At 40.1% G+C, this 26,808-nt stretch overlaps 2 protein-coding genes across 5 annotated transcripts; both read right to left on the bottom strand.

Moving 5' to 3' along the window:
• Positions 1 to 733: 733 nt before the first annotated feature.
• Positions 734 to 13,488, bottom strand: LOC146379949 (copine-3-like). 4 transcript variants are annotated; one of them, XR_014801260.1, is made up of 17 exons: positions 13,375 to 13,488; positions 9,890 to 10,085; positions 9,570 to 9,749; positions 9,374 to 9,448; positions 9,209 to 9,280; positions 7,828 to 7,908; positions 7,623 to 7,712; positions 5,546 to 5,644; positions 5,319 to 5,405; positions 5,116 to 5,175; positions 4,829 to 4,962; positions 3,862 to 3,916; positions 3,686 to 3,737; positions 2,551 to 2,684; positions 2,214 to 2,450; positions 1,878 to 2,127; positions 1,486 to 1,586 (listed from the first exon to the last, which is right to left on the bottom strand). XR_014801260.1 is itself a non-coding variant. In XM_084938874.1 (16 exons), exons 2-16 carry the CDS (start codon positions 10,046 to 10,048, stop codon positions 1,443 to 1,445), a joined length of 1,659 nt encoding a protein of 552 aa, XP_084795000.1. In that variant the 5' UTR covers positions 10,049 to 10,085; positions 13,375 to 13,488; the 3' UTR covers positions 734 to 1,442. The 4 variants fall into 4 exon arrangements, 2 of the variants coding, with proteins under 2 accessions (XP_084795000.1, XP_084795001.1); XR_014801259.1 differs by having other exon boundaries at positions 1,499 to 1,586; positions 1,845 to 2,127; XM_084938874.1 differs by lacking the exon at positions 1,878 to 2,127 and having other exon boundaries at positions 734 to 1,586.
• Positions 13,489 to 16,698: 3,210 nt separating this feature from the next.
• On the bottom strand, positions 16,699 to 26,627 carry LOC146379950 (copine-3-like). Its single transcript, XM_084938876.1, has 16 exons — positions 26,314 to 26,627; positions 24,794 to 24,963; positions 24,490 to 24,669; positions 24,324 to 24,398; positions 23,591 to 23,662; positions 23,430 to 23,507; positions 23,257 to 23,346; positions 22,556 to 22,654; positions 22,388 to 22,471; positions 22,208 to 22,267; positions 21,890 to 22,023; positions 21,505 to 21,559; positions 19,896 to 19,947; positions 19,663 to 19,796; positions 18,326 to 18,559; positions 16,699 to 18,209 (listed from the first exon to the last, which is right to left on the bottom strand). Exons 2-16 carry the CDS (start codon positions 24,950 to 24,952, stop codon positions 18,090 to 18,092), a joined length of 1,626 nt encoding a protein of 541 aa, XP_084795002.1. The 5' UTR covers positions 24,953 to 24,963; positions 26,314 to 26,627; the 3' UTR covers positions 16,699 to 18,089.
• Between the last annotated feature and the right edge of the window lie 181 nt (positions 26,628 to 26,808).

The following is a 26,808-nucleotide window of genomic DNA, read 5'->3' on the forward strand; positions in this document are numbered from 1 at the left end:
GGCTATAAGAGGCTTTTGGACAAACAAGCAAGTATTTTAAAAGCATACAATTTGGGGGGCAGCACTCTACAACAAGGGTGCAACACAAATGAGCACAATATAGAAATACCTAAATGAAGTAATAGTGGATTAATATATATCATTGCTCTGTCTAGGTCAGCGTTCTTCCAAGTTTGCAGTCATGGCATTTCATTCTGTCGCAGTATCTAATGATTTATTTTGTAGGTATTACTGGAAAATAAAAGCATACGAGACACACTTCAATATATTTATATTTATTATTGTTACTTTTATTGTATTACCTGCAAATATATATATAAAGAGAAAATAAAACAGAATAATAAGGAATATAAATAGCATTGAATAAAAAAAGAACACCAAAAATTCTTTTTTTTAAAATATAGATTTATACCAAAACTGACAGGGAAGAGATTTTTCTTTAGTTGCACCAGTTGAGTTGAAGTCTCACCTGTAAAGCTAAGAAATATTTCTTGAACTGGATTGCACACAGACACAAAGAACATGCGAAACTGGCTGTTGCAGTATTTTTTCACCATGACAAGAATGCAGAAGGATAACTCATGGTATTTTTCCTTCCATTGTGTTTTATAACAAAGTAAAATACTGACAAAGTTAGCGTCCGTGACAAGGACAAGTATAGTGCATAAGGCAACGCCACAGTCATCAGTAAACAGCTCCAAATATCAACAATGAATTTACACATACACCAAGGGAAATGTATCGGGGGATTTAATAAATGTTGAAGTACATTTTTTGCTACTTCCTCTTAAGACAAAGTAAAAATCAAAAAAGTACACTGTGTAAAAAAAGGGTTTTCTTAATCACTTTGATTCTTTTTGTTTAAGACATGCAAGCACATTTAGTATTTTTAATCAAAATCACATAACTGTAAAAAAGTCTATAAAAACAGAACAACAAATGTATTATTTTGAACATCGGGATCAGTACATATGGATTCATTTTGTAAAACTTACTGCATCACACCTGAAATCTGCTGGAAATATTAAATTGAAATGTATTAAACTGAAATGTATATTTTCCATTACAACATGAAATGCTGAAAACCAACAAAGAAGTTATGGCTGTAATACAGAGGAGATGATATAAGCACAAACTTGGAGTACCCAGTTAAATACTCCAGACTCTGTCATGTGACTAACAGTCAATAACAACTCACCCAATACAACACAGTTACAATAAATCTTTTAATAAAGGTAATAAAATAAAAGCAACATTTATATCTGGCACTTAACTGACATAAATTTCCACATATTAGCAAATATTAGGAAATCTTTGATAACATTAATGCAGTATGGTTTTACCCTGTAGCTGCAGGAAGTTTTCCTAAAAAATTCCAGGTGAGGAATCACAAGACATTTGTAGGTAAGACATTAAGAAGGAAAGATAGTTTTCAGAATAAATCACAGAAGGGGTGGCGCAGATGCTGAGAGGTCAGAAGTAGGTGTGCAGCTCTCAAGCGGCTTCAAATTCAAGGTGTTGAAGAAGCCAGATACCTGATCTGGGATTTCTGCCAGGATGCTCTGAGCAAGCAGTTCTTTAGGACACTGAGACAAAGGGCAGAGACAGAGCAACAGTGAAAGTCTGCCAATCACACACACAGAAACATGCAGTTAGAAAAGAAAGCAGAGAGGTTGCAGAGCTGCAGCTGTAATTTGAGCACAGCACCAAGAGAAGGTGTTTAAAGTTTAAGCTAGTCACATGTTCTTACAGCCAATAAAACCAGAGCTAGAAAAGCTAGAAAACTTTACATGGTATCGACAGAGTCGTGCATTATTAAGTTACCGTTTTGTGCTCATACAAACCTACAGTATATGATGACTTAATGCACCACGTACTGTGAACAATCAAGGCATGACATAACCTTGAAAAAGCAAGGTTACTGTGATATTTATAAATCCCAATTGCAGCTCGGATCAAATGAAGGGAAGGATGAGGGGCACGATCAGCGTGTTGGTTGGGGTACTCCTGCACATTTTAGGTAGGACTCGGTTCAGTGGGGGGCTTCAGCTCAAATAACTTGAAGAAGGAGGCCAGTTGGTCAGGCAACTCTGCCAGTACACTTTGTGCAAGGGCTGCACTGCCCGCCTGAAATAAGATGTGCAAACATTCAAATGTTGGTGGTGTTGGTGCATCTGGACAAAGAGTGTGCTTTATAGCTTGCCACGGCTTACATTTTGGAACTTCCGGAATGGCACAAACTGCACGATGTCCCGCATGGCGTTCTCTCCAGTTGTCGAACGCAAAACTCCATCGTCTCCATCCAGGAACTCCATGGCACTGAAGTCCGCCCCTCCGACCCCGACGATGATGATAGACATGGGCAGACGAGAGGCGTTGACGATGGCGTTGCGCGTCTCGTCCATGTCCGTGATTACTCCATCAGTGATGATCAGGAGAACAAAGTATTGCTGTGAATCATCAGGACAACAGGAACAAAAAAGCAGCAGAGTGGAGCAGTCAATTGACATTAGGACTGCTTTGATTGATTCCAAACTTTCTGTGACTCACAGATGCAGTTTGCTGCTGCAGCGCCTGTCTTCCAAATTGGGCGACGTGGTTGATGATTGGGGAAAAGTTTGTCGGGCCGTAAAGCTTCACCTGGGGCAGACACTGCTGGTAGGCAGCAACCACACCCTCTACACCTGAAACACACACAAAAAACCATCATAAAGTCATGGGTCACAGTTACATGAAGGTTGATGAAATGTACCGTATCACCACACTAAAGCAAGTTGCTCAGACTGCAGGTTTACTGTAGTTGTGGTTTCTAGGATATTTAAAAGTAGAATAGGAGGCAGAGCCTTCAGCTTTCAGGTCTGTTTTATGTGCAAACAGCTCCCAGTTTGGATTCAGGAGACAGAAAACCTTTCTTCTTTTAAAATTAGCCTTAAAATGATCTCTTTTGATAAAGTTACAGCTGGATCAGGTGAACCTGAATCCTCCCTTAGTTACACTGGAACAGGCCGCTGAGGGCTTCCCATGATGCACTGAGTGTTTCTTCTTCACGCACCTCTTTAGACTCTCCATGTGTTAATTCACCACTCTGCATTTAATCATTAGTTATAATTCATCTCTAGCTCTCATCCACATCGTGTCTTTGTCTTGTCTTCTTCCCCTCAGCCCCAGCTGCTCAGGGCAGATCACTACCACTCACTGAGCCTGGTTCTACTGGAGGTTTCTTCCTGTCAAAAGGGAGTTTTTCCTTCCCACTGTTGCCAAGTGCTTGCTCAAAAGAGGGTCATCTGATTGTTGGACTTTTCTCTCTAATACTGCAGGGTCTTTACCTTACAATACAAAGCACCTTAAGGCAACTGTTGTTGTGATTTGGCACTGTATACATAAAACTGTATTGAATTGAATTTTATACCCAAATGTACATCCATGTTTATTAAGCAATAGGTCACAACATAGAAATTAAATTACGAGAAGAACAAGATGCATAAATAAATCTACTAATATGTTAAAATTAAAATATCTCTTATTTAGTGTAAAACATATAATTGTTTTCCCCGTGTTGCAGCTGTTCTGCACACTGGCAAATCTGAACATAGACTCACCTCCACTGTGCTAAATAACTGCTAATGTTTATACAAACACATGGCAGTGTGAAACAAATCTCACATTACATTCAGTCTGTTATTACCTGCACAGAATGGATTGGATGGGTTGAAGTTGATGGGAAACTCGTGGCTGACCTGCACACATAAACAACCCAGATCCCAAATGATCGTATCTGCAATGGCTTACACTTATCTACAACACAAACAATCTTTCTGTCGCGTGTCACATGTACGCAAACATCAAAAGTGCAACAATCACCTGCCATGCAGGAGGAATCTGTGCTCCAAAACCAAAAGCAGGGAACATCTTATCACTGTGCAAAAGGAAGCAATACAAAAATAAAGACTGTTAATGTCAGTTTGTAAAGACCAGTGAACATTTAAAATTAAGTCTTTTTGTCAGACTCTTTACATTAATGTTCTTCATGGTTCTATTTAAACAAGACATCCTGGCCTTGCTTCTCACGCCGTTATGTTTTCACTTTGTTAATCATTTATTTTCCTGTAGTGCAAGAAAACTACTGAATATCAGGATGATAAGCTGGTGCTCTGGCTTAATGCCTGTCAGCTGACATGCTGCATTAAGTGGTTTGCTGGGAATTCGGTTATCCATGCATTAGGAATGAACGCTCAAAATATCAGATAAGTACTGGTCAGATTATTAGTATTTTGCTGCTACTATCATGGTGAGAGCAGAGATCTATTATATTCATTCCCAGCACCATATTCACCATGGGCCACCTTTGCTGCTAGCCCCCTCCCCTCTGTTTAAGCCACCTTTCTCCTGACTGACTCTCTCATTAACTTGAACAGGAGGAAGGTGGGTTCCTGTGCTGAGTTGGTAGTGTTCACACAGCCACGAGTAAAACAGTCTGAAGCTGGAGCTTTTGGCTCACAAGGGATTACATGCCCACACACTGACCTCATTATTTGAAACTTGTTGAATGTGGGCAACTAGTACTGTGATATATTAGGTCTTTCAAGGCATGTAAGAATGATTGTGAGTTTGCCAAAAGCGAGGTGCATATTAAGACTTACAAACGACATGTTAAATTGCATTGATATTACTGTAGATGAACTGATGAAGTGCACAGAAACCTTTAAGACTAGAAAAGAAAAAGTTACGGTGGAGCTTGTTTTTAAATCGGTCTGACTTATAATTTTTCTGAATGAAGGAAAACAGACTTAATTTCTGCACCTGCATAATCCTTTATGTATGTATTTACCTGTCGTAGTCCTGGATGACATTACCAACTGCCCAGATGGCTGCCAGGTACTCATTGTAGCCCTGAGGGTTGATGTAGTGGAGTGACTGGGGGAATTTGGGATCCCCATTGGAGCCTGTGAAGTCAATTGCGATCTGCGCCGCCCCCAGAGGGATGTGTTGCATTTTTTAATAAACGTCAGTTAATTATGAATGAATCATAAAATGTCAACGTCAGTTAAATATTTCAGGTGTGTCTCCAAATGATAACTGGAAGGATTAGGATTAACAAATAAATGTGAAACTCACAGTGAAGTTAATCTGACAGCCTCCCATTATGTAATCCAGAAACGTGTACTGCCTCACTATCTGTAAACACCACAAGAGTTACTGTGCAGTAGTACTTATCTATTAAGAAGGGTAAACAATGTTGTTTTTTGTGCTCCAGCAGATCTAAAAAAATAAGAAAACATATCAAACACACATATTAAAAACATCTAAAACCAGAGTACCTTGCTTTTTTTTATGATGATGATGCCAGAGTTTTTATATCCTTTCTTCTTCTCTTTTTTTTTGCTGTTGATGCACTCAAATTCCGCCTGTGAAGAAGAGAAACACAGCATACAGGTGTCAGGATGTACTTTCCCCCCCTCTGCTTATTCTTAAGCAAAATGTTCAAACTGGCAAACACACACACACACACACACACACACACACACACACACACACATGAACTCACCGCAAATGTTTCTGTTGCCTGCTGGATTTGACTGAGCGAGGTCTGAAATGTTCCAATGAAGTCGTGATCACCACTGTTGTTGTGGTCATAACAGTCAATCTAGCGAACAGAGACAGTGAGGAGAGGTGAGACTTGGAATCACCAAATTTTGCACCGAAATGATCAGCGGCGCTTGGAAATCAAAGTAGGTGAGGCAAAAGCATGGTGGGCGTGAAGCTTCAAATGTAAGGCGACTTCATGATACTAAAAGGTCAACCAGAAACACACACACACACACACATACACACAGAGGCCATCTAAGCTGGCAAATGGGGTGACAGAGTTCCTCCTTTAGAGCGATGGCAGGACCTGCTCACAGCCACACACAGTAGATTCTGTAACACTTTCGGCATTGAGAGAACACAGAAAACACAAACAGCTCCATACACAGCATGGACATCTTAGGCCTCAGTCACACGGGCCTATAAACCAGTCTGTCGGTGACCCCTCAGTAACCTCTGTTGACTAGGAAAAATCTAAATTCCCAGACCGGGTGGCAAGTGGTTACTGAAGGTTGCTGGATGTCGCTACGTAAAATCAGTTGCAAAGATGGAGCTACACCAAAAACCTCCCCGTCTGTGGCAAGCTGTTGGTGTGGAAGATGCTAATTTGTCTGCAAATACGTGCTATTTGTTCTCCAATCTGTAGTGAAACTTGAAAAAGCTTCATTGAACATTTGGAAAAGGAAACGCGGATTGTGACTCCCAAAGCTAAAGTTGTGCTTTAGCACTGCACTGACACTCTTCAATCGGCACAACTTTCACTTTGAAGGTGAACAGTCCCTGTTTCCAGTTTGCATATTCCACTGCCGTTTAGAGAATAGTTTGTGTTTGCAGACACATCTGCATCTTCCATTCATGAAGTGGCAACTGCAGCAACCCGCTAGCAACCAAAGCGATCACAAGGATTGTTATGCAGCACCGTATTCCTCTTTACAACTAATTTCACACTAGTGACTCTTCAACAGCTATGAAAGCTAATGGGTAAGTAAAAAAATGGATCCATCTTAATGGAAAACTTGTCCCATTTGGAAAACTGACCCCTTGGTTAGCTTACCTAAACCTTTATATCAAATTAAATAGAATCAGTGGGCTACTTTGAGCTTCTCCCTTATTCACAGGGGTCGCCACAGCAGATAGCTCTGTATGTTTGATTTGGCAGATTTTTTGCTCTTCCTGACACAACCCTCAACGGATTTGTGTCTCCTCCCAGGATCAAAATGGGATATAGTGTGGAGCCACCAAATACAATCACCAGTAAACTTCATAAATAAGCTTCATATCCTGTTTAACAGGAATATTTGAAGGTTAAAAAAGATGATTTTGTTAGCTGTTTTTGTAATCAGAGATCATTTTTGGACATAGTTTAAAGTGTTGTTAATTACATTTGATTAAAGGCGCTCCCAGACTGTGTCAGTAAACAATCAGGTAAATCTAACCAATGGGCCAAACTCCTTGAAAGTGTGCGTTCCTTTAAGATAGATGTAGATGCATCCAGGACTTGAGCCGGTCCTGTCACAGACCCTGCATCCTTCACATTAACAACATTCCATGTTGACACTGTCGACAGTTACCTCACGTGTACTGCTGACTGGAAAGCATCTCTTCCTGATAAGTTTGCCTTAATAAGAGTTAGAGGATGGAAACAACAACAACATAAACTAATACTCACAACAATTCCTTAGTGGCAGTAAGATCAAGGATATGCAAGTTATGCAAGAGGGAGACAACAGAGGACGTTTACGGTTCAAATCTTTCGAGATGAAAACGGTGAAAATAAAAGCTTCAGTAGTCATAATGTTTGTTTTTAGAATATATGTGTAAAAAAACCAAACAAACTTTCTAACGATGCCTATGTTGTCTCCCTGCTACACTGGCTATCAGCCAGTTTGGTGTTTTAAACATCAGCACCACTCCAGAATTTCACAATTAGTGCATCCCAACTTTCCAGTTTTACTGGCTGCTTCACATCATTCAGCTCTGCAGACAGTTAGGAAAAAAGAAACCAGCATACTTTATGTGTGTATGAGTGTGCGTACCTTGATAGGTTTCTCAACATCGCCTGCACAAAGTGACTGAATTGGGATTTGGAATGGTCTCCAAACAGGATTTAGGTTATTTTTCACCACCTGCACAACAACACAGATACAGAAAGACTTCCTCTGTTGGGAGATGTAACTGTACAAACGTAAAACACTTTCCCTGTGCGCCAGAAAGCCTCAAACACAATGAGTGCAGGTTTACCTCTGTCCTGTGAGCCAGCTGCCATCCAGTTTCTGTCTGCTTGTAGAATTCCAAGAAAGGGTCAGATTTGCCAAAAAAATCCTGGAGATAAAAGGGAGGAAAAAGCAGGCAACAACAAACACAGATTACAGTGTAAATTCTAAAGTGAGGATAAAGTGATGACATGTTTTATACCACCATAACACGATATCAATCACTGCTCATCAGCTGCCTTTACACTTTTTCACCTGGAGTTACGTCCAGCTAACTGTGTCCAAGAGTCTAACTTACTAAATTGTACCCCGGTTCCTATCTTTCCTTCTACTCTTTTAAGAGCAGTTTGCTTCTCTGAAAGGAGTAGCACACACCATTGTATGAAATCATTGAGAACTGCCTGCATGGAGTGGCAATCACTGTTTAAAAAAAAAAGAACACTCTGGCAGATTTTCAAACATTGTGTTACCTAATGCAAACCCAACGGATCAAACACATCTGAATCAGGACAATCTAGCTCTCAGAATCCAGAGGCCGAACAACGATCTGTAAGGTCTCTTTTTCCCCCACTTGCTAAATTGTACTCTGGTTCCTATTCTAGGGTGACTGTAGCTCATGAGGTCATGTGCTGGTGGGAAGGTTGGTGGTTCGATCCCTGTCTCCTCCTCTGTGATGCATCTGGGGGCAAGATACTAATTCTAAGTTTCTCTCTGATGCATCTGTCACAGTATGAATAGAAAGCACTTCAAAGGATGGTTGGAGGTGAATGTGGCATGTTGTATAAAGCACTTTGAGTGCTCTGGGTGAGTAGAAAAGTGCTATATAAGAATCAGTCCATTTACCATATCTCTCCTTCTATTCTGGGAAGAGCATTGTTCTCTGCAAACTCTCACCACTGTGTGAAATCATTGAGAAATGCCTGCATGGAGTGGCAATCCTTGTTTTAAAAAGAAGAACAGTCTGGCAAATTTTCTGGCCTTTTAACACAATACACTTGCAGCTTCATGAAAAGTTTCCCAGTACAACAGATTATGGTGGTTTGTGAGGAAACTGGTACATGCTTCCCTATGACTTCAACTTCCCAATGACTATGATTTCAACTCTTAACTAACTAAATTGTTGGTTGTTTAATCCAAAAAATGTGTCACTGAAACAAAGCTTTTCATTGGAAACACTGCAAATGTGTGCCTACGACCACTGATTTTCACCCAAAACAATTTTAATCAGTTCAAGTGCTTTTCTCTAAATATAAAAACATAACCTTTCAAAGTGGCACAAACTTTTGATGAGTGGTGTTAAATGTTTTTCTAATCATAAACTGTGAACAGTAAGAGTTAGTAAGTTCAGTCAAATCATCCGCGTAAAGTTTTCTGATTACAGGAACATAATTTCTTCTAGTCTATGACACCTTCTTGTCCAGTTTTCTTGCTGCGACTTCAAATGCCACCACTCTGTTGTCAGTCATTTCTTCTGCACATATCTAGAGAGCAAGACGCAGTTTTGCATTAAAAATGTGAAATAAGTGCACTCAGATTTCACCAAATCACTGCGTCCCTCACTCAAAGAAACTCACAGTAATGGTTCCCTTTCCTGCAGGCATCTTGTCCTTCTTAACAAGTGGTTTTGTTAGTTTTCTTGAGGACACGATCTGAACAGAAAGACACATCTTAGTCATCACTAAACAACGCCAATACCACTTCCCACCACTTATAGCTCTTTCAGTATATATATAGACAAATGGCTTGTAATGAAAATCAAAGATGGCAAACCTGTCCCAAGGTACACTCCAGCTGTCCCAGGAAGTCAGCCTCTTGCAGACTGCAGTTGTCAGTGTCAATATCGTGCACTTCAAACCTCAACTTCTGCACCATCTCAAAGTAGTAGTCGAGGACAATAGGCTTGGAAAACTTGGGACTGAGGCAGTTCTCGATTTTCTCCGTGCGACCAACCTAACACAAACACGTTTCACAGTCAGGGATTTTCTTTTAGGAACTTTTAAAGTTGAGCTGTTGCCCTAAAACTGGAAATTGATAACTCAAATTTTTTTAAGAGTAAGGCCTTTCAAATCCACACAACAAAGCCTACTTACCTCAAACCAGTGGTTTCCAGAGGAGTTCATGAAAAGCACACATAGAGGGTCGGACTTTGAGAATGCATCCATGTCGAGCAGATGGTCACAGGAGATGCTCAGCGACACCTTGGTCACACAGTCTGCGACCCTCGTCTGTTGGACTCCAACTGCCGCCATCGCAGCCCGGAAACGCTCAACTCACAAGAGCTGATAACTATAAATGTGGATAAACAGAAAATGAACACGGAGAACATAGAATACAGTATTGTGTAAAAGTCTTGTGCCCCCCTTAAACGTTTCATTTAAAATAGATGCAGCAATTTACTGAAAGATGCAAAGATACATAAATTCAAATGAACTTGGAAGTCAGTATCTGGAATTACTGCCTTTATTCCTCAATGGAGCCAGAACTCTCTTAGGCAAGCTCTATAATAATTTCTGTGATCTTCAGGAAAAATTCTCCAGGCTTTCCAGGAAGGACTTTTAAAGCTTTTCTCCGATTTTGTCTCCTTTTGTTCTGTTCTTTGTTGAGATGATCCCAACTGCTTCCATAATGTTCAAATCTAACAGGGGGAGGCCAGTCCATGACTGATATAGTTCCTTTGTGTGTGTGTGTTTTTTACCTGGGTATGTTTTTAGGCTGAAAAATGAAGCCACTGCCAATCAGACGCTTTACAGATGCTACAGGTAAGGTGGATCAAAATCCTCTTCTGCATTCATAATTCCATTGATTTTGAGAAAATCTCCAATACATCCACAATATTTTATCTATGGCTATAAACACACACCTCTCTCCTGACCTCCTCTGGTTTTTTATTTTTATTGTTTTATAATTTAGACAGTTGCTGTGCGAGCATGCAGGTGGTTTCTCATTCAAGTCAATTCACTTAAATGTTATTTATTTATAAAGCACCAAATCATAACAACAGTTGCCTCAAGGCACTATTGTAAGGTAAAGACCCTTTACTAATACAAAGCAGAGAGAAAACCCCAATCATATGACTCCCAATGAGTAAGGGCTTTGGTGACAGTGGGAAGGAAAAACTTCCTTTTAACTGGAAGAAATCTCCAGAAGAACCTAGCTCGAGGAGGGGCAGCCATCTGCCGCGACCAGTTGTTTTTTCTGCTGCTCTTCCCTCTCTCTTGATGATGTGCATGGAGAAGTAACTGTGCAGTTACTTCACGTGAAGTAACTGCACAGAATTTCTGTTTTATGTAAACAGCTTTGGTGGAATAAACCCACTTCAGCTGGCAAAGGAACAACCAACTCAATTAAAACACTTAATTCACACCACACAACGCAGATTGCAGCAACATAGAGTTGAAGGCCAGACTAGCTACACACACATGCAAATTAAAGGCTAGGTTTTTTTGTTTTTTTTTGGGGGGGGGGGGGGGGGTTTAAACCTCCTGGTTTCTAATGTAATTGTTTAAATGCACATAAACTGTACTTGCTGTCACCTGCACCAAGACTGAAACATAACTTTGCTGTCTACATGTGTCCAAAAACCTTTAGGCGTCTGCAGTACCAGGGGAACCTGTCACGTTCAGTGTGACTGTAAGTTTAGGGTACCCTTGGTTCAACTGCTAGATGTTTTTTTAATTTTAATTGTTTTGTTTTTATGGCTCATAAAAAACTATTTGAATAGCAGACTTTTATTTTTTATGTAAAATTGTTAGAAGCTTTCTGATGTTGTCTACTTGTTAACAGAATTAAATGTTCAGCCACAGGATTTGTCATTGTAAAACAAAATCTCATCAAATTCTCAACCACAGTATAAATGTCATTTTAAACCCAGTTACTAGTTTACTAAAAAGTATTCTGTCTTTTTTAAATGGGTGGTATAACATATTATTACATTAATTATGCAATAAAAGCCCCAGATTTTTTATCTTAAAGTCACATAATAAAATTAAGTATAAATAAAGTAAATAAAGTAATCTGGGCGCTACAGCTTTAAGCAGCTTTGCGCGCTCCCGCGGGTGGCAATTTCTTTTTGGCACAACACCTGGAGCTCAGGGGCAAAACAATCGCATGAGTGCTGCTGTTTGACTGAGGAAGAATAAAGTCTATATTTAATGTCAAAAACCTCTTTTTTCTAACAACTGTATTTCCCTGTTTTAACTACAGAAAGTTTTCATTATGTCATGATTGTATATTTCCATGATTTCATGGTATTTTTTGAGGCTCTCCAGCTACTGGAGTATTGCTGTTTTGCCACAGCTGTTTTCTTTTTTTAAAGGCTGTTTTAGATGCTTTCTTTCTTTCTTTTTTATTGTTTTGTTTGAATGGTTCACAGGTCAGTGTTAAATGGCTTAACAAACACAAAACATTCCTGCGAAAATGGTCAGGTACAAGGACCGGACTGAGGAGTGGTCAATGTCCAAAGAGAAAGCCTGGTGAACGATTGCTCAAGAACCTACATAAATGTGTGGCTGCTTGGAAGCGAAAAATAAAGAAATCAGTGATGACTCAAGACTTTTGCACAGATTATTTGTCAGCCAAATAATCAGTCACCTTATTATTGATCTATTACATTATATTAAAACACATGATTAGTATTTTAGTGTAATATCTGTTGGCTTTCTAGTTAATGTTCTCATTCAAAGCCATTTAGAAATTACAGATGTACTAATAATAATGCACACTCAGTGGAAGATGCTTTTATATACATGATATGTTATACATTGTATTTTAATGTACTTTTTACATTTGGATTTGGGTTGATCATTTACATTAAAACCAACCACCATGAAGCAGTGGAGGACGTGACCAGCAGGGAAATACCAGCATAGAGAATGAATCATATCTGTTATATCAAAATGTCTATGCCGATACTCCCCTCAACACGTGTTTCCATGCATTTTGCAACTATCTTTGTGTTATTGTTCATACTCTGTGTTCTACAATATAATAAACTAATCCTTTTTGGTCACTTAAAACATCTTTATATAACTCTCAGCGTATATTTGTTGGGACTTCTGCTGCCTTCTTGGCTTGACCTTTCTTGAAAAAGACGTTTTAAATGTCAATGAGACTTTTACACTGATAAATAAAGAATTTATCAAAGTTGCTTTGCCAAAAAAAAGGTTGGAGCTTCCATCTCGTGACAGAAATATCCTTTCTATCTTAAAAATGTCTCGGTATCATTCACGAGAGATATGTTTGACACACATTTCCCAGATTATAGAACAAGAAATCAATCCATCAGAGACAACTGACAAACATTAGCACATAATAAATAAACCTTAATTAACGTTACAATATTAGATTTAGTTGCCTAAAAACTTCTCTAAAGAAACACAGAAAGGTTGTGGCTGTTCACATAAACACCACGCGAAAAGCCACACCTACGAACTCTCTCGTTAAGTTGAATGGGTTTATTATCAGCGACAGTCACATGACGCGAGAAAAAGTATATACACACTCTGTGGGAATTCATCAGCAGCGCTTAAACTCTTGAACAATTGCAAATGTCAAGACTAGCGCGGTGGTAGCTTACCTCGTAAGCCTGCTTGCTAGCGACACTGCTGCGGTGCTGTGGTTTGTTTCCAGCTGCTGCAGCAACAGCACAGCTAGCTCAGTGGTGGTGGGCGGAGTCCAGTGCGCTCACTTCACGTACCGACCGCAAACACGACCTCCCAAATCAACTGTACGAACTACATGAGACAAAAAGGTATAAAACTCACACACAAACACATATACTGTAAAAATAATAAACAAGGACACAACTTTTGCCATTACGAAGTCAGCCCAAAGGCTTATAATAGCCATGCGGGTGGTGTATGGAGGACTATTAGTGTCGCGGAAATGACAATGAACTATTTTATTTAATAGTAAACGATAAAAACACATGAATTCGTACATTTATTTAGAATTAAAGTGACGCCATAATTTAAGTAAATTATCAACCAGCTCACTACTTTGTGTTCACGTGATCGTTGAGCCCATTCATAGCAGCTCCACTACATGTTGCCCTGCAGTCACGGATGTCAAACATAAAGCCCGGGGGCCACAATCGGCCCAGCAAAGACTCCAATCTGGCCTTCTTGACAGCTTTGGAAAATATGTAGGAAGGTATACATGTTTGGACTTTTAACTGTATTTTTGTAAGTTTTAAGTTTAGTTTAAGTTTTGTAAGTATGTAAGTTAAACAATTAAATGGCAGAAAAGTTCCCATTTCTTAACTGTCTACTACAGAAATTTCAGTTTAAAGATTGTAAGTTGTGAATCAACAAAAATGTAATGATTTTTAGATATAGGACAGTCTGGTGAGCTACCGTTTTCAGTAATTTTATATATTTATCATGCAGAAAAACTGAGAAGTGTTGTTGAAATTCCACTTCTTTAACTCTTATTAAGATTTTCCCTTGCCCTGCCTACTTAAGATCATAGTGGGTTATATGTAGTCATCAGTGTAAAATTATTTTAGCATCCCTGCCCCAAACTTTCCATAAAAGGCATCATGCTAACACAGCTGGAAACTGGACAAAATCTTCAAAATACCTCTCCGAAAAAAAGAAATTCTAAAACTCCTCAGTTCTTGTTATGAAAAACAGTGAGGACCATTAATGTGTGGGAAAGCCCAACAATGTTTATAGTGTGTAGTGGTCCCTTCAAAAACAAGTATAGCTGTTTTGGTGTCATTTAATAAAGTAGCCAAAGTAAAGACTTGTAAGACGTCTGTTTTCCAACAACCAGCCATCTGTATTTGTGCATTAAATGGAGGACTTGTACAGAGAGATGTCCACAGGCAGGAATGACTTCCTGTGTCTTTCAGTGGTGCATTTGAGTAATCTCACTCTATCAGTGAGCGTCCTCCTGTGACTGGCCAGCACGTCATGGAGTGGGTGGGAGGTCCAGCACTATCCTTATCTTGGACAACATCCGCCTCTCTGACACCAACTTAAGGGAGTCCAGCTTCATCCCCACAACATTACTGGTCATGTTTATTGAGTTTGTTTTTCTGATCCTTCCAAGATATTATAGACTGTAGGATGTAGAATACAGCCTGTCTTTATATGAGCTTGCATTTATAACAAACAAAATTTACAAGAAATGGGAGGAAGAGGAAGGAAAGATTCACAGCAAAACGGTGAGAAGGTGGCTGAGGATATCTAAAAGAATAAAAAGAAAGAAATGACTCAATTAAAATGCAATCTTTATTTAGCTACAGTATTACCATGTTATGGCATGTTATGTGAGGTGGTATTACATCTCAGGGTTGCCAAGAGGGGTTTTAACCCTTTAGTTGCCTAGCTAATTCATGCTGCCTTAAAATGTCAGATTAAACTGCAGGTTAACTGAATTTCCATTTTAGTGCATGTGAACTGAAAGAAAAACTAAATGACTACAAATTCAAAAGCTTATAGGAAAATCCCCTATTCTCTAGTTGAGTGTTTGTTTTTGTAAATCCCTTTTTAATAATCATTAAAAAAACTACAGTATTTACAAATGCCTCAAAAGATCTCTCCACATATGTCTTTTTCCTGTGCAGTTAGTTCTGTGACAACTGTAGTCCTCAATACAGCTTTCTCACAGAATGAACCAATCGAGTCCTACCAACATGCGTGTTGAAACGAGAGCATGCTCACTTTCATAATATGTTTTACATATTGGGACCTGATAAAAAATTATTATGTCCTGACATTAATAACAACAACACATGACATTTAATTAACAAAAACTAAGTGCACTCCATGATCCAGCAGCTTGTAGCACCAAAAATTCAAGTACAGTATAACGCGGTTCACCTTTTGTGCCCTCGCTGTTTCGCGGATTTTTTTTGTGCAATTTTGCAAGGTTTTTTTTTGTGTGTGTGTGGTTTTTTTTTACACCGCATTGTGTTCTGCGTCCTGATTGGCTGTAGACCACTGTCAATCAATTTTGTGCCATGTCTCCTGTACAGTACAGAATGCATTCAGCTTTATTGCTAGCAGTGTGACTCTGAAGTGCTGTACTGTATGTTTGTAAGTTTGTAACAATATCGACGAAACATTTTGCACCTGCGGGTGCCTTTGGTTTCATTCTATAATACTGGACTTATTTTTCTATGAAAGTTTGAACTTTAAGAGTGTTTAAACAAGAGATGAAAGTGTGAAAATGTTCATGCCTGAAAAGTGTAAAAAGTGTGTAGTGAGGGGTTTTACAGCCTTAAACATCTATAATAACTGTAAAAAATAAAGTTGGCTACTTTGCAGATTTCACCTATCGTGGGTTATTTTTGGAAAGTAACTCCCGCGACAAATGAGGGACCGCTGTACCAGCTTTAAATCTGTGTTCTGTTCATTGCATCAAGATAGGGATGTCAAACTCATTTTACATCGTAAACCATGTATGTTGATCTTATGTGAAACTTCCTTTTCTGTCATTGTACAGACATTTAGCTACAATAAGACATTTAAATATTAAAAAAGAAGTGTAATTTACACAGCATGTTTAGCTGCATGATAAAGAAACCCTGCTGTAGTAACTGAAATAAATCTGTCAGCATACAGTTAAAAGTCTGAAATGTATGCCCTCCTTCACATTTTCCAAAGCCACCCAAGGGGCCAGATTGAAGACTTTGGAGGGCCACTTCTGGCCCCCGGGCCTTATGTTTGACATCCCCAAAATTATGATGGAGGAGAATAATTTATTACATTTATTTGTTACTAGAAATTTATTATACATTATCTGCAGTCTAAAATGTATATACACTATACACTACTATAATATACAGTAAGTATGAAAACATGTTTCTGCATCAATCATGAGGATATAAATCCTCATGGAAATGTGTATACACACTGTGGTACTTAATCTAGTTAATAACCATGGTTACTAATTCACTTTTGCCGCCAGCTGGCAGTTCCTTTATTTAATTTGGGAAAAGACCGTCGGGAGCAACCACTGTGGGCCACACAGGGGAGTCAAAATCATTTCCAACCATTATAAACAACAATAAATATTCACATCTACACAACGTATAAAATCTTGTTAGCAAACAAGGTTACATGCCAAAGTCTTTAATTAAGGTAGCAGGCGTCAGGTTGCTAGCTGGGAACATCCAGTGTAACAATGTAGACTCTGAGCTTTGTCTCCTTTTATGTTATGATCACACAACAAATAAGGTGCCATTCGTTTATGCAACAAATATAGCATTTAATCAGCAAAGCTATGTGTGAAGATGCACGGAGTACACTGTGATTGTTTCCTGTTATTATGATTTCTTATTAATTACATGCAGTGAACAAGCTGGAGGGTCTCAAATCACATGGAAAACACCTCAGTCACTCAGCTTGTTAGAGAAACTGTAATACTAGTTATTTACATCAATATTGTGAAAAAGTCAACTGCACAACATTAAACTTGCTGTTTAAGGCCATTTGGGTGCTCTTTGTTAATTGTAACAGAAACTGATTTCTGAGCGATTAAAAGGATAAGGTTGGCTGTGCAAGCCAACCTTATCCTTGTTCAAAGCCACTTCCTGTTTCCTTTCATCCTGACCACTGTGATGTTACACCTTAGGCAGCTGTCATGCAGCCACTTGTTTAGAGCTTTTGCGAAAGTGTGACTGTTGCTCAACCACCCACACAGTGATGACATCATGGAGAAGAATCCCAAATTTTAGCCTGAGGCAGCATTTCCGCGGCCATAACGATGTCCTGCTCTGGATTTTATTTGTGAGCCATGCAAGCTGAAACTGATGGTCATTGTATACAAATATTAAATTATCCATCCATTCGCTTCCGCTTATCCTTTTCAGGGTCGCGGGGGGTGCTGGAGCCAATCCCAGCTGTCATAGGGCGAGAGGCGGGGTACACCCTGGACAGGTCGCCAGTCTGTCGCAGGGCTAACACACAAGGACAGACAACCATTCACACTCACATTCACTCGCACATTCACACCTACTGGCAATTTGGATTATCCAATTAACCTATCCCCACAAATATTAAATTATTATTATTTATTTATTTATTGGTTAATGTATTTTTTCTGATGGCATGTGATTTTAAATAGCATTAACTGCTTTCTGAGTTGTTCCAGTTTACCATTGTAGATTTCACCTCAGAGTTGATTTGCTGCTTTCCAGTGTTCCAGTGTGAAGCAATCATTAATCTGTAAATCTCAAATGGTTTGCCCAACACTGATTGACACCCCTCTATGCACTGAATGTAGAAAGAGAGACAGAGAGGAAGTGCATTGGAGATACTCGAGTACATTTAACCTGCTTTACTAGGACGGCTCAGGAACATTAAAAAGATTAGGTGGTTTCAGCTTGTAGGCATTGAAGAAGGATGTGACTTGATCGGGAAGCTCTGCCAGCACGCTCTGCGCCAGGGCCACGCTGTTTCTCTGCAAACATAAATTCACAAGAATGAGAAGTCAGCTTGTTCAGCAGCACTCAGGTTTGCGCCTGTGTGCTGAGCAGAGGAAGGCTGGCTGTCTAAAGCCTCGGAGCTGCTGCCTACCTGGAAATTTCTGAAGGGCACAAACTGCACGATGTCTCTGGAGGCGACGACCCCGCTGGGCGCCTGCAGCAGTTTGTCATCGCTGTCCAGAAACTCCATGGCACTGAAGTCTGCCCCGCCAACACCCACTATGATGATAGACATGGGCAGACGAGAGGCCTCCACGATAGCGGCACGTGTATGGTCCATGTCTGTGATCACTCCATCCGTGATGATAAGCAGCACAAAGTAATTCTGCACGATGACAGAAAAGTAGATCACAGAGTTGGGGATTAGATGGCACACATATATTCTGAAACACATATACTTGTATACACTATATACCAATGTTTGGTCAAGTATGATCTACATTTATATCATAAGTCTGCACTTTTTTGTATGAGCACCTGTTGATGCACAGTGGTTATTTTGGGATTTAATAATTGGGACTAATGTTTAACTTTGACAGTTTTATGGCCTATTGATAAAAGCTGTGACATATGGTTAGTCACTCTAAAAGTTCAAACTGTCCAAAGTTGTAGAAATCCCCAAGTGATACAAATTATATCTTAATTTGCAGGTAAAACTGCTCTTAAAGTCATAAAAATGTCAAGCGGATTAATTGTTTTTACTGTTAGGCTGGCATAAATCTGTCATAATGAGCCATAAAAATGTTGGATGCTAAACCAGGTGACCCTGAATCCTCCCTTAGTTATGCTGCAATAGATGTAGGCTGCCGGGGATTCCCATGATGCATTGAGTTTTTCCTTTCCAGTCACCTTTCTCACTCACTATGTATTAATAGACCTCTCTGCATCGAATCATATCTGTTATTAACCTCTGTCTCTCTTCCACAGCATGTCTTTTATCCTGTCTTCCTTCTCTCACCCCAACCGGTCGCAGCAGGTGGCCCCGCCCCTCCCTGAGCCTGGTTCTGCCGGAGGTTTCTTCCTGTTAAAAGGGAGTTTTTCCTTACCACTGTCGCCAAAGTGCTTGCTCATAGGGGGTCATATGATTTTTGGGTTTTTCTCTGTATCTACTGTACAATATAAAGCGCCTTGGGGCGACTTTTGTTGTGATTTGGCGCTATATAAATAAAATTGAATTGAATTGAAAATCTGAGAAGAAATCCCAGAAAGTTAGACAAAGCAGGTGTTCATCAGGTGTATATCACAGAAGAAGCCAAGTTGTGTAAAGTAGCTAATTGTTGTAAAATAAAGATTTGGACACAGTTGGGGAAATACATACAGTTTAGCATATTATGCAGATGAGAAAACAGAAGCTCGCACAACAATGTCATGGGAGCAAAACAGCAGAAGGATGATTAAAGTGTTTGTAAGCACTTCCTGCTTCCTTACTGAGGCCACGCGCTGCTGGAGAGCTTGTCTGGCGAAGCAGGCCACGTGGTTGATGATCGGGGAAAAGTTGGTGGGACCCCAGAGCTTCAGCTGAGGCAGACAGTGTCTGTAGGCATCCACCACGCCCTCTATGCCTGCGGCACACACATCCACAGGTACAGTGGTTCACCATTAGAGCATCCATGGGCAGCTTTCAAGAATCAAACACAGCTTTGTGAGAAGTTTAAACCTGCCTGAACAGAAGGGATTTGCTGGATTGAAATTGACAGGAAACTCATGGGACACCTGTAGGAATAAAATCAACAAAAGCTTTGGACGACTGTTCAAGAGACCTGTGTTTGACATGTACATGACACAACACGGGGGGGGGGGGGGGGGGGGTACATGAACGATAAGAAGCAAGCACAGTGTGTTTGTATAAGAATATACATATGCTATGTCGCAGTTGGAATTGATGCCTCACAGCAAGATGGTTCCTAGTTTGAGTCCTAGCTGGAGCCTTTCTGGGTGCACGCTGTCCCTGTACCTGGGTGGGTTTTCTCTGGGTACTCCAACTGCCTCCCACAGTCCAACGACATGCATGTTAGGTTAGTCAGTGAATCGAAATTGGTCATGGATGTCAGGCAGTGTGGTAAAAAATGGGAACTTCCAGTCTAAAGTGCTTTGAGTGATCAGTAAGATTGGAAGAGTTCATAAATGTCAGGTGAAATAAACATATAGTGTAAGCTGCATGCATATTTGACTGGCTTTGATTATAATGGAAGCCCTGAACAATTGGCCATTTAACCTAGCTGGTGCTAGCAAACTAGCAGGCGGGTTCCCCGAATGATCTGAAGCTAATGTAAAGTTAACCCAAGCAGATATCTTCCAAAAGCACAACTTTGAATATGAAAAGCTCTTTGTGGGACTCTCGCTAGCCTATCTGGAGCTTCACTTGTTCTCCTGCTGCAGATGCTGCAGTGATGTGTGGCCTCAGGTCTTTGGTACTCTTGAGGGCTGCGGATAGGGGGCATTATTCCAGCTTCCCACCCTCATTGTCACGTACATTTTGTGACAAAGACACTCACTCTCTTGCTCACATACTCTCAACATACTCTGCTGATTTGCAAATCTGTGCATCTTTGTATTTTTGTTCAGGCACTGTACTTGTGTTGTCTTACAGATGCAGAGGTCAACAGCAGTTCCTCCTTCCCCCCCCTTTTCCCCCCTTCTGCTTCTTAGCTTGCCACCGTGCTGCCCGTTTTACATATAATGTAATAACTGAAATAAGACTCATAAAAATGATCAAATAAACACATAAACGAAACATGTGAACAAGAGCCACAACCCAGCATAAAGATCATAATTCTGATTGCAAAAGTTTCCAGACACGTCAGGACACAGAAAAAAAAGAAAAATAATAAAGAAGCTGATGTTACAAACTCCTGCATCAGCTCCCTAATGAGGGATCATTCAATTGTTCATCAGGCTCACAGCATCACGCCTTCTACTGCCGTGCCTCAGCAGCTGAGCTACGCTCCACCACCCTACTGTTCATTGAGCATTACCAGTCAGAGCAAACTGCCTTTCATACACAATGGGACACTCAACAGCCCCAAAACCACACCGTCACGTGAGAGCGCTCTGAATTCAGCAGTCACATCCAAGTAACGAGTGGAAATGCCGCAGCACTGGTCCTTTGAGACACTGCAAATTTCCAATGCTTTTCAATACCCAGAATTCCAGCCAAGAGAGAGAGGATGAACACAATAAAGCACCTTAATAGCTCAGTGATATTGAAATAACAACTTTGTGTCACACATATGGCTCAATGATGCTGTTTCTTTAATGAATATTTCATACCTGCCAGGATGGAGGGAGCTGGGCTCCAAAACCAAACACAGGAAACATCTTCTTACTACACAGAGACAGAACAAACTCATGAGCTCATCGAGCGGTAGATCAGTGGGCCCAAAGTCTGAACAGAAACTAGTTCCAGGGAAAATGTTTAACAGTAAGTAGGTGATTATCAAGGATGCTGCCGTTAAAGATTTTTAATATTAACACTGTAAGTAGCAAAAAGGTTAATAGTTTCTGGGGGGGTTTGGTGTAAGTTGGTGATAAGACTCTTTCATTCTGCTCAGCTCTGGCTTAACATGTTGTTTTTTCAGTATCTGTTTCTTCCTCTGATATCATTTCTTTCACTGAGACTTTAGATGGTGGGATAATGTAGGATGCTTGGGTTCACCTGTCGTAGTCCTGGATGACATTACCCACTGACCAGATGGCTGCCAGGTACTCATTGTAGCCCTCTGGGCTGATGTAGTGGAGGGACTGAGGAGACCTCGGATCCCCGTTAGAGCCCGTGAAGTCAATGGCGATCTGGACCGAGAGGATACAGGTCAACATACAGAGAGCTTTTCAGTCACCAGGTAAACGTCTGACATACTTCATATGTATTCTGCAAGTTTCAGAGTGCCGTGCAATGTGACAGTCAATTTAGAAATATTACAAATCTTACCAAACAATTTATTTACTTTAACAATAAAAATATTTCCACACTCACAGTGAAGTTGATTTGGCATCCACCCATGATATAATCCAGGAAGGTGTATTCCCTCACTATCTGTAAAAGTAAAGAGTACACTAACAATGTGCAGCAATGCACAATGTACAGAGATCCAAAACAAACCTGGTGGGACATATGTTGTAAAATCGAGGCAGAGTAACAGTTTTAATTCCTTACCTGGCACTGCCGGATGCAAACGACCCCGGAGTTTTTATAGCTTTTCTTCATTGACTTTTTGGGGTTAATACATTCGAATTCAGCCTGAAACGAGACCATGTTAATGTCAGTGTAACATAAACACTATAACACACAAGAGACACACACACAAAACATAAAGGGCCTCACCGGGGAGATGTGCGTCCCCGTTTGCATCTCTGCTAGTGTGGTTTTAAAGCTCCCAATGAGATCATGGGAGCCGCTGCTGTGATGGTCGTAACAGTCAACCTGAGGACGCAAAACAGGAAGATCTTTCTCTAACGGGGGACCACGTAAAAACTACTGCATGAAAAGTTCGGATCATACAGGAGGAGAGAAACTATGGTTGATGATGAAGTTCTTGGTCAGGGTGTGAAAATAACGTCTTTTTTTAGACTGCTGCCCAAACCCCCACTAATCATTCACTATTTACAGTCAGTGACGAAGTGTCATCGTATTCTGAACACCTGACATATGGAAAGAGTGCAAACAGTTATCAGTATAAATGCAATAGCTAATGCAGTAAGTCAAATGAGTAAACAAAGAGGAAGAAAGCCTCACCTGGTGATGTCATGAATCGTGCATACATGCACGTAGCCCTTATCCAACTGGGTCACAAGAACTCCCTTTGTTTTATATGTTTGGGAGATTTGTAAGATAATAAGAGAATTGCAATTACAAGATTAGTTATTAGTCAGCAGTGTGGTCAATAAAGCCAATTCGAAAATTTAAAAAAGTGAGGGAGGGGGATGAAATCCACTGTTTCACCCATTGGAGTGTTACTTAAGAGGTGCTTACAGGTTTTGTTAATTGGGTGCATTTTATTGTGCAGGTTCACTGAATAGAATTACCTTAATAGGCTTCTCCACATCTCCTCCACAAAGAGTTCGCAATGAGATGCGGAACGGCCTCCATATTGGATTCAGGTTGTTGTACACAACCTGCATAAACAGGTTACCGTGAGTAACGAGTCCACGGGAATTTAGTGCACGCCGATGAAGGACCTGATGGTAAATGTGTGTACCTCTGTCCTGTGAGCCAGCTGCCATCCAGTTTCTGTCTGCTTGTAGAATTCCAGGAAAGGGTCGGACCACCACAGATACTGACAAACCATTCCCAGTTAGTCATTCACAGAACTTAAATTTAATGAACTTTATTAAAAAACCCAGAAGCAACTTTCATTACCTTTTTGTCCAGCCTGCGGGCAGACACTTCAAAGTTTGCTACCCTGGTGTCTGTGATTTCTTCAGCACAGATCTATCAAAAAGGAGAAAAACATAAAGATTTGTGCAGTTTTATACTGAGGTTCACAGTGGTTTTCTTTTATGTAAAAGATTAACATAACCTCAGCTATATATACAAAAAAAATGAAGCCAATTTAAAAGTGCAATTGCATTCTTTCTGATGGCCAGCAGGGGGCAGCTTCTCTAGTTTTGAAAAGAAGTCTGATTGTACAGAAATCTATGAGAAAATCACACAATTTCTCTCTTCATGAATTACCTTAGTATATATTTTCCCAGTAGGTTTATGGTCTAAAATGATAGTTTTACTTCTTAATTATTACAGCACGGTGTTCATTTTGTACACTATGGTTTCATTTATCACAAAACAGTAGACAAAGCAGGACAGTAACAGTCATATCCATCACTTGGTTAGAAATTGGCACAAGTAAACTGCAATTTTACACTTACAAATCCAGCCATGAGCCCTGACACTTATATTAAACTACAGGAAGCCAATCAATCAATACAAGGGTTCCACAGCTTTTGTTTGTAGCTTGCTAAAATGACTAATTCTAGCAAAATATGAGCAAAATCAACCTTACAAGCTAAGCATATTCTTATTTTTACACACATAGATGCATACAGAAGGACAAACTGGAGAAACTAAGTTCACAAAGACAGAAGAGTCAGCTCACTGTGATGGTCCCACGGCCTGCCGGCCTCCTGTTCTTCAGCAACAACGGCCGCGTCATCTCCTTATTAGAAACGACCTGGACACAAATGATGGAAACAACAAGGAGCGCTGAAGCAGTGGGCGAACGATCAGTGTTTAAAGAGCAACCTGATAAAGGGGAAACTTACCTGCCCGAGGGTGCATTCAAGCTCTCCAAGGAAATCATCGTCACTCAGGTCGTAGGTATCGTTGTCGATATCATACACGCAGAACTTCAGCCTCTGCACCGTCTCAAAATAGTAATCGATCACAAACCTCTTAGCAAACTTCGGATTCAGGCAGTTCAGGATCATCTCCGTGCGGCCAAACTAATTCACAAAGTAAAAAAAGATGTGTAACGTAAGTCACATGACTTAGGTTAGAACATATTATTTAATGCCCACCATCTTAACTGTTATATGCAAAAATCTTGTATCACTACCAATTACATACCTCATACCACTGAGAATCTGATGTGTTGATGTACAAAGCACACAGAGGGTCAGACTTGGAGAAGACGTCCATGTCCATTAGGTTTTCACAGGAGATGCTCAGCTCCACCTTAGTGGCACATTGGGTGGCTGTGGGCAGTGGGGCCCCACCTGAGGCCATTGCAGCTGTTCCTGAAAAAGATAAACCACAGAAATCTCTTCAGAGCACTTCCATCTTCTCAACATACTCTCTTGACTTATTACTAAATATTACTCAATCTTCAGTCATGACTTTAGTCAGGTGGTAGTGGTGGTTGTCCAAAGTAAGGCAGGCTCAGATGGTCAAACTGGCTATCAGTGCCACTAAGCACTGATAGCCACTAAGTTCACACATAAATCACTGAATACTACGCCACCTGGTGGTATGTCCACAGCAATTTAAGAACAAGTACAGTCTGAGAGACAGTGTGCCAAAAAATGATCGTCTGCCAAAAACCGGTCGTTTTTAAACTGGTAGAAGCCGCAAACAGTTTTTGGCAGCGACTTTTTTTTATACTTTCTTTTTATTGTTTTTCTTTAAACATTAGAGGGCAACAACAAAACAGAACATAAAAAGAAAAATAATAATGATAGTGACTTTTATATATCCTTTATTTATCCAGTAAAAAAAATCTTGTTGACATCAAAAATGTCTTCTTTTAAGAGTAATCTGGCCAAGAGGAAGCAGAAATTGCAACAAATATAACAATAGTTATGTAAACATATTTTGAGTGGACAAAAGGAACTGGATTGGTTATAATGTAAGTACAATAACAGAGACTTATAAAGATACTTGAAAAACTGGTAATTTTTTTTTTTTTTTAAATTCTATTTTACCCCTTTGTAAACCCTGTTCACCGAAGTCTATTTACCAACATTCGTAAAGATATTAGACATAAAAAAACAACAACACAGAAACAAATCAGTTTTTTGGCAGGCGATCACTTTTTGGCACAGCATCTGGAAGCCGGAGCTTAGGCTACACAAACCCTTGATTTACACACAAAACTGCACACACATTTATGGATCTATCAGAAGTGCAGGAAAAGTCACGTTTAAAGGGACAGAAGTGAAAGTATGGGTGAGTTGTAACTGATCACGTGACTGTAATTTCAGAGCTTCGAGCGAAATGTTAGAAAACCGTCAATCAGTCAATCAATCTTTACTGACAGACTTTTTGTCATAGTTAAAAATAAGTAAATAAATCAACTGTTCGTGTTTAAAAATCTGGATCTCTCTCTCACTCACACACACACACGCACACACACACACACACACACACACGCACACACACACACACACACAAATAGACATATATTTAATTTTGCTATGATGACTTTCCCCTAGATTTCTAGCTTTGTAGTACCACCACCAAATAATGTTAGTTACCGTTACTCGAGCTAACACATGCAGGCAGTGACAGTTAGGTGGAGCTCTAACAACCACACCACTTCTCCCTTTCACACTACGTTATCTTTTCATAATGCTTACTGGATCATTTACCTGTGTAGTTGTTGACAAATATACACTTTTTTTCTGCCTCTGCTCCTATATGAACGCGTAACGTTAATCTGACAGCAACAGCTGTGTTGTCGCACTGGGTGGAGCCCACACTCTGCCCTGCCCAGTGTTCTGCTCGCTTCACAACTTCAACTAATTTTACAACTACTTTTACCTGAAGTTGAAGTTTTGTGTAAATGCCTGTTTGGTGTGTCTGCTTCACCTGGACAACATTATATTAACAAACACGCTGTTGTAACATTACTGTACGATAGGCGCTTCATATGTCGGAACGTTCTTGTGTTTCTGTTGTTTCTCTGTTTCTCGCCGACTCGATAACAAAGCGGCACAGCGTTGTCCGGGGTGCATTCAAGAAAAGTGTTTTGCAGCTGTGCTGAACGCCAATTTAAGCTGCTGTTGGTGATGCGACCGGGTACCATCTACTTAAGAGCTCTGGGAGAGACCTTTCTCTGGACGGACTGTGAGTAGATATTCATT

Source organism: Perissodus microlepis, chromosome 9 (genome assembly GCF_051167445.1).
Source record: "Perissodus microlepis isolate ML-2025 ecotype Zambia chromosome 9, ASM5116744v1, whole genome shotgun sequence".
NCBI classification, from domain to species: Eukaryota; Metazoa; Chordata; class Actinopteri; order Cichliformes; family Cichlidae; genus Perissodus; species Perissodus microlepis.

Coding starts and splice junctions, on each gene's coding strand:
- LOC146379949 (XM_084938874.1), bottom strand. CDS start 10,048: ATGGCGGCAGTTGGAGTCCAACAGACGAGGGTCGCAGACTGTGTGACC. Junction 7,713..7,827: donor AGCTGGCTCACAGGACAGAG/GTAAACCTGCAC, acceptor GTTGTTGTGCAG/GTGGTGAAAAATAACCTAAA. Junction 3,738..3,861: donor AGATTCCTCCTGCATGGCAG/GTGATTGTTGCA, acceptor TTATGTGTGCAG/GTCAGCCACGAGTTTCCCAT.
- LOC146379950 (XM_084938876.1), bottom strand. CDS start 24,952: ATGGCCTCAGGTGGGGCCCCACTGCCCACAGCCACCCAATGTGCCACT. Junction 23,663..24,323: donor CAGGCCGTGGGACCATCACA/GTGAGCTGACTC, acceptor CCTTTTTGATAG/ATCTGTGCTGAAGAAATCAC. Junction 21,560..21,889: donor GTCATCCAGGACTACGACAG/GTGAACCCAAGC, acceptor GTCTCTGTGTAG/TAAGAAGATGTTTCCTGTGT.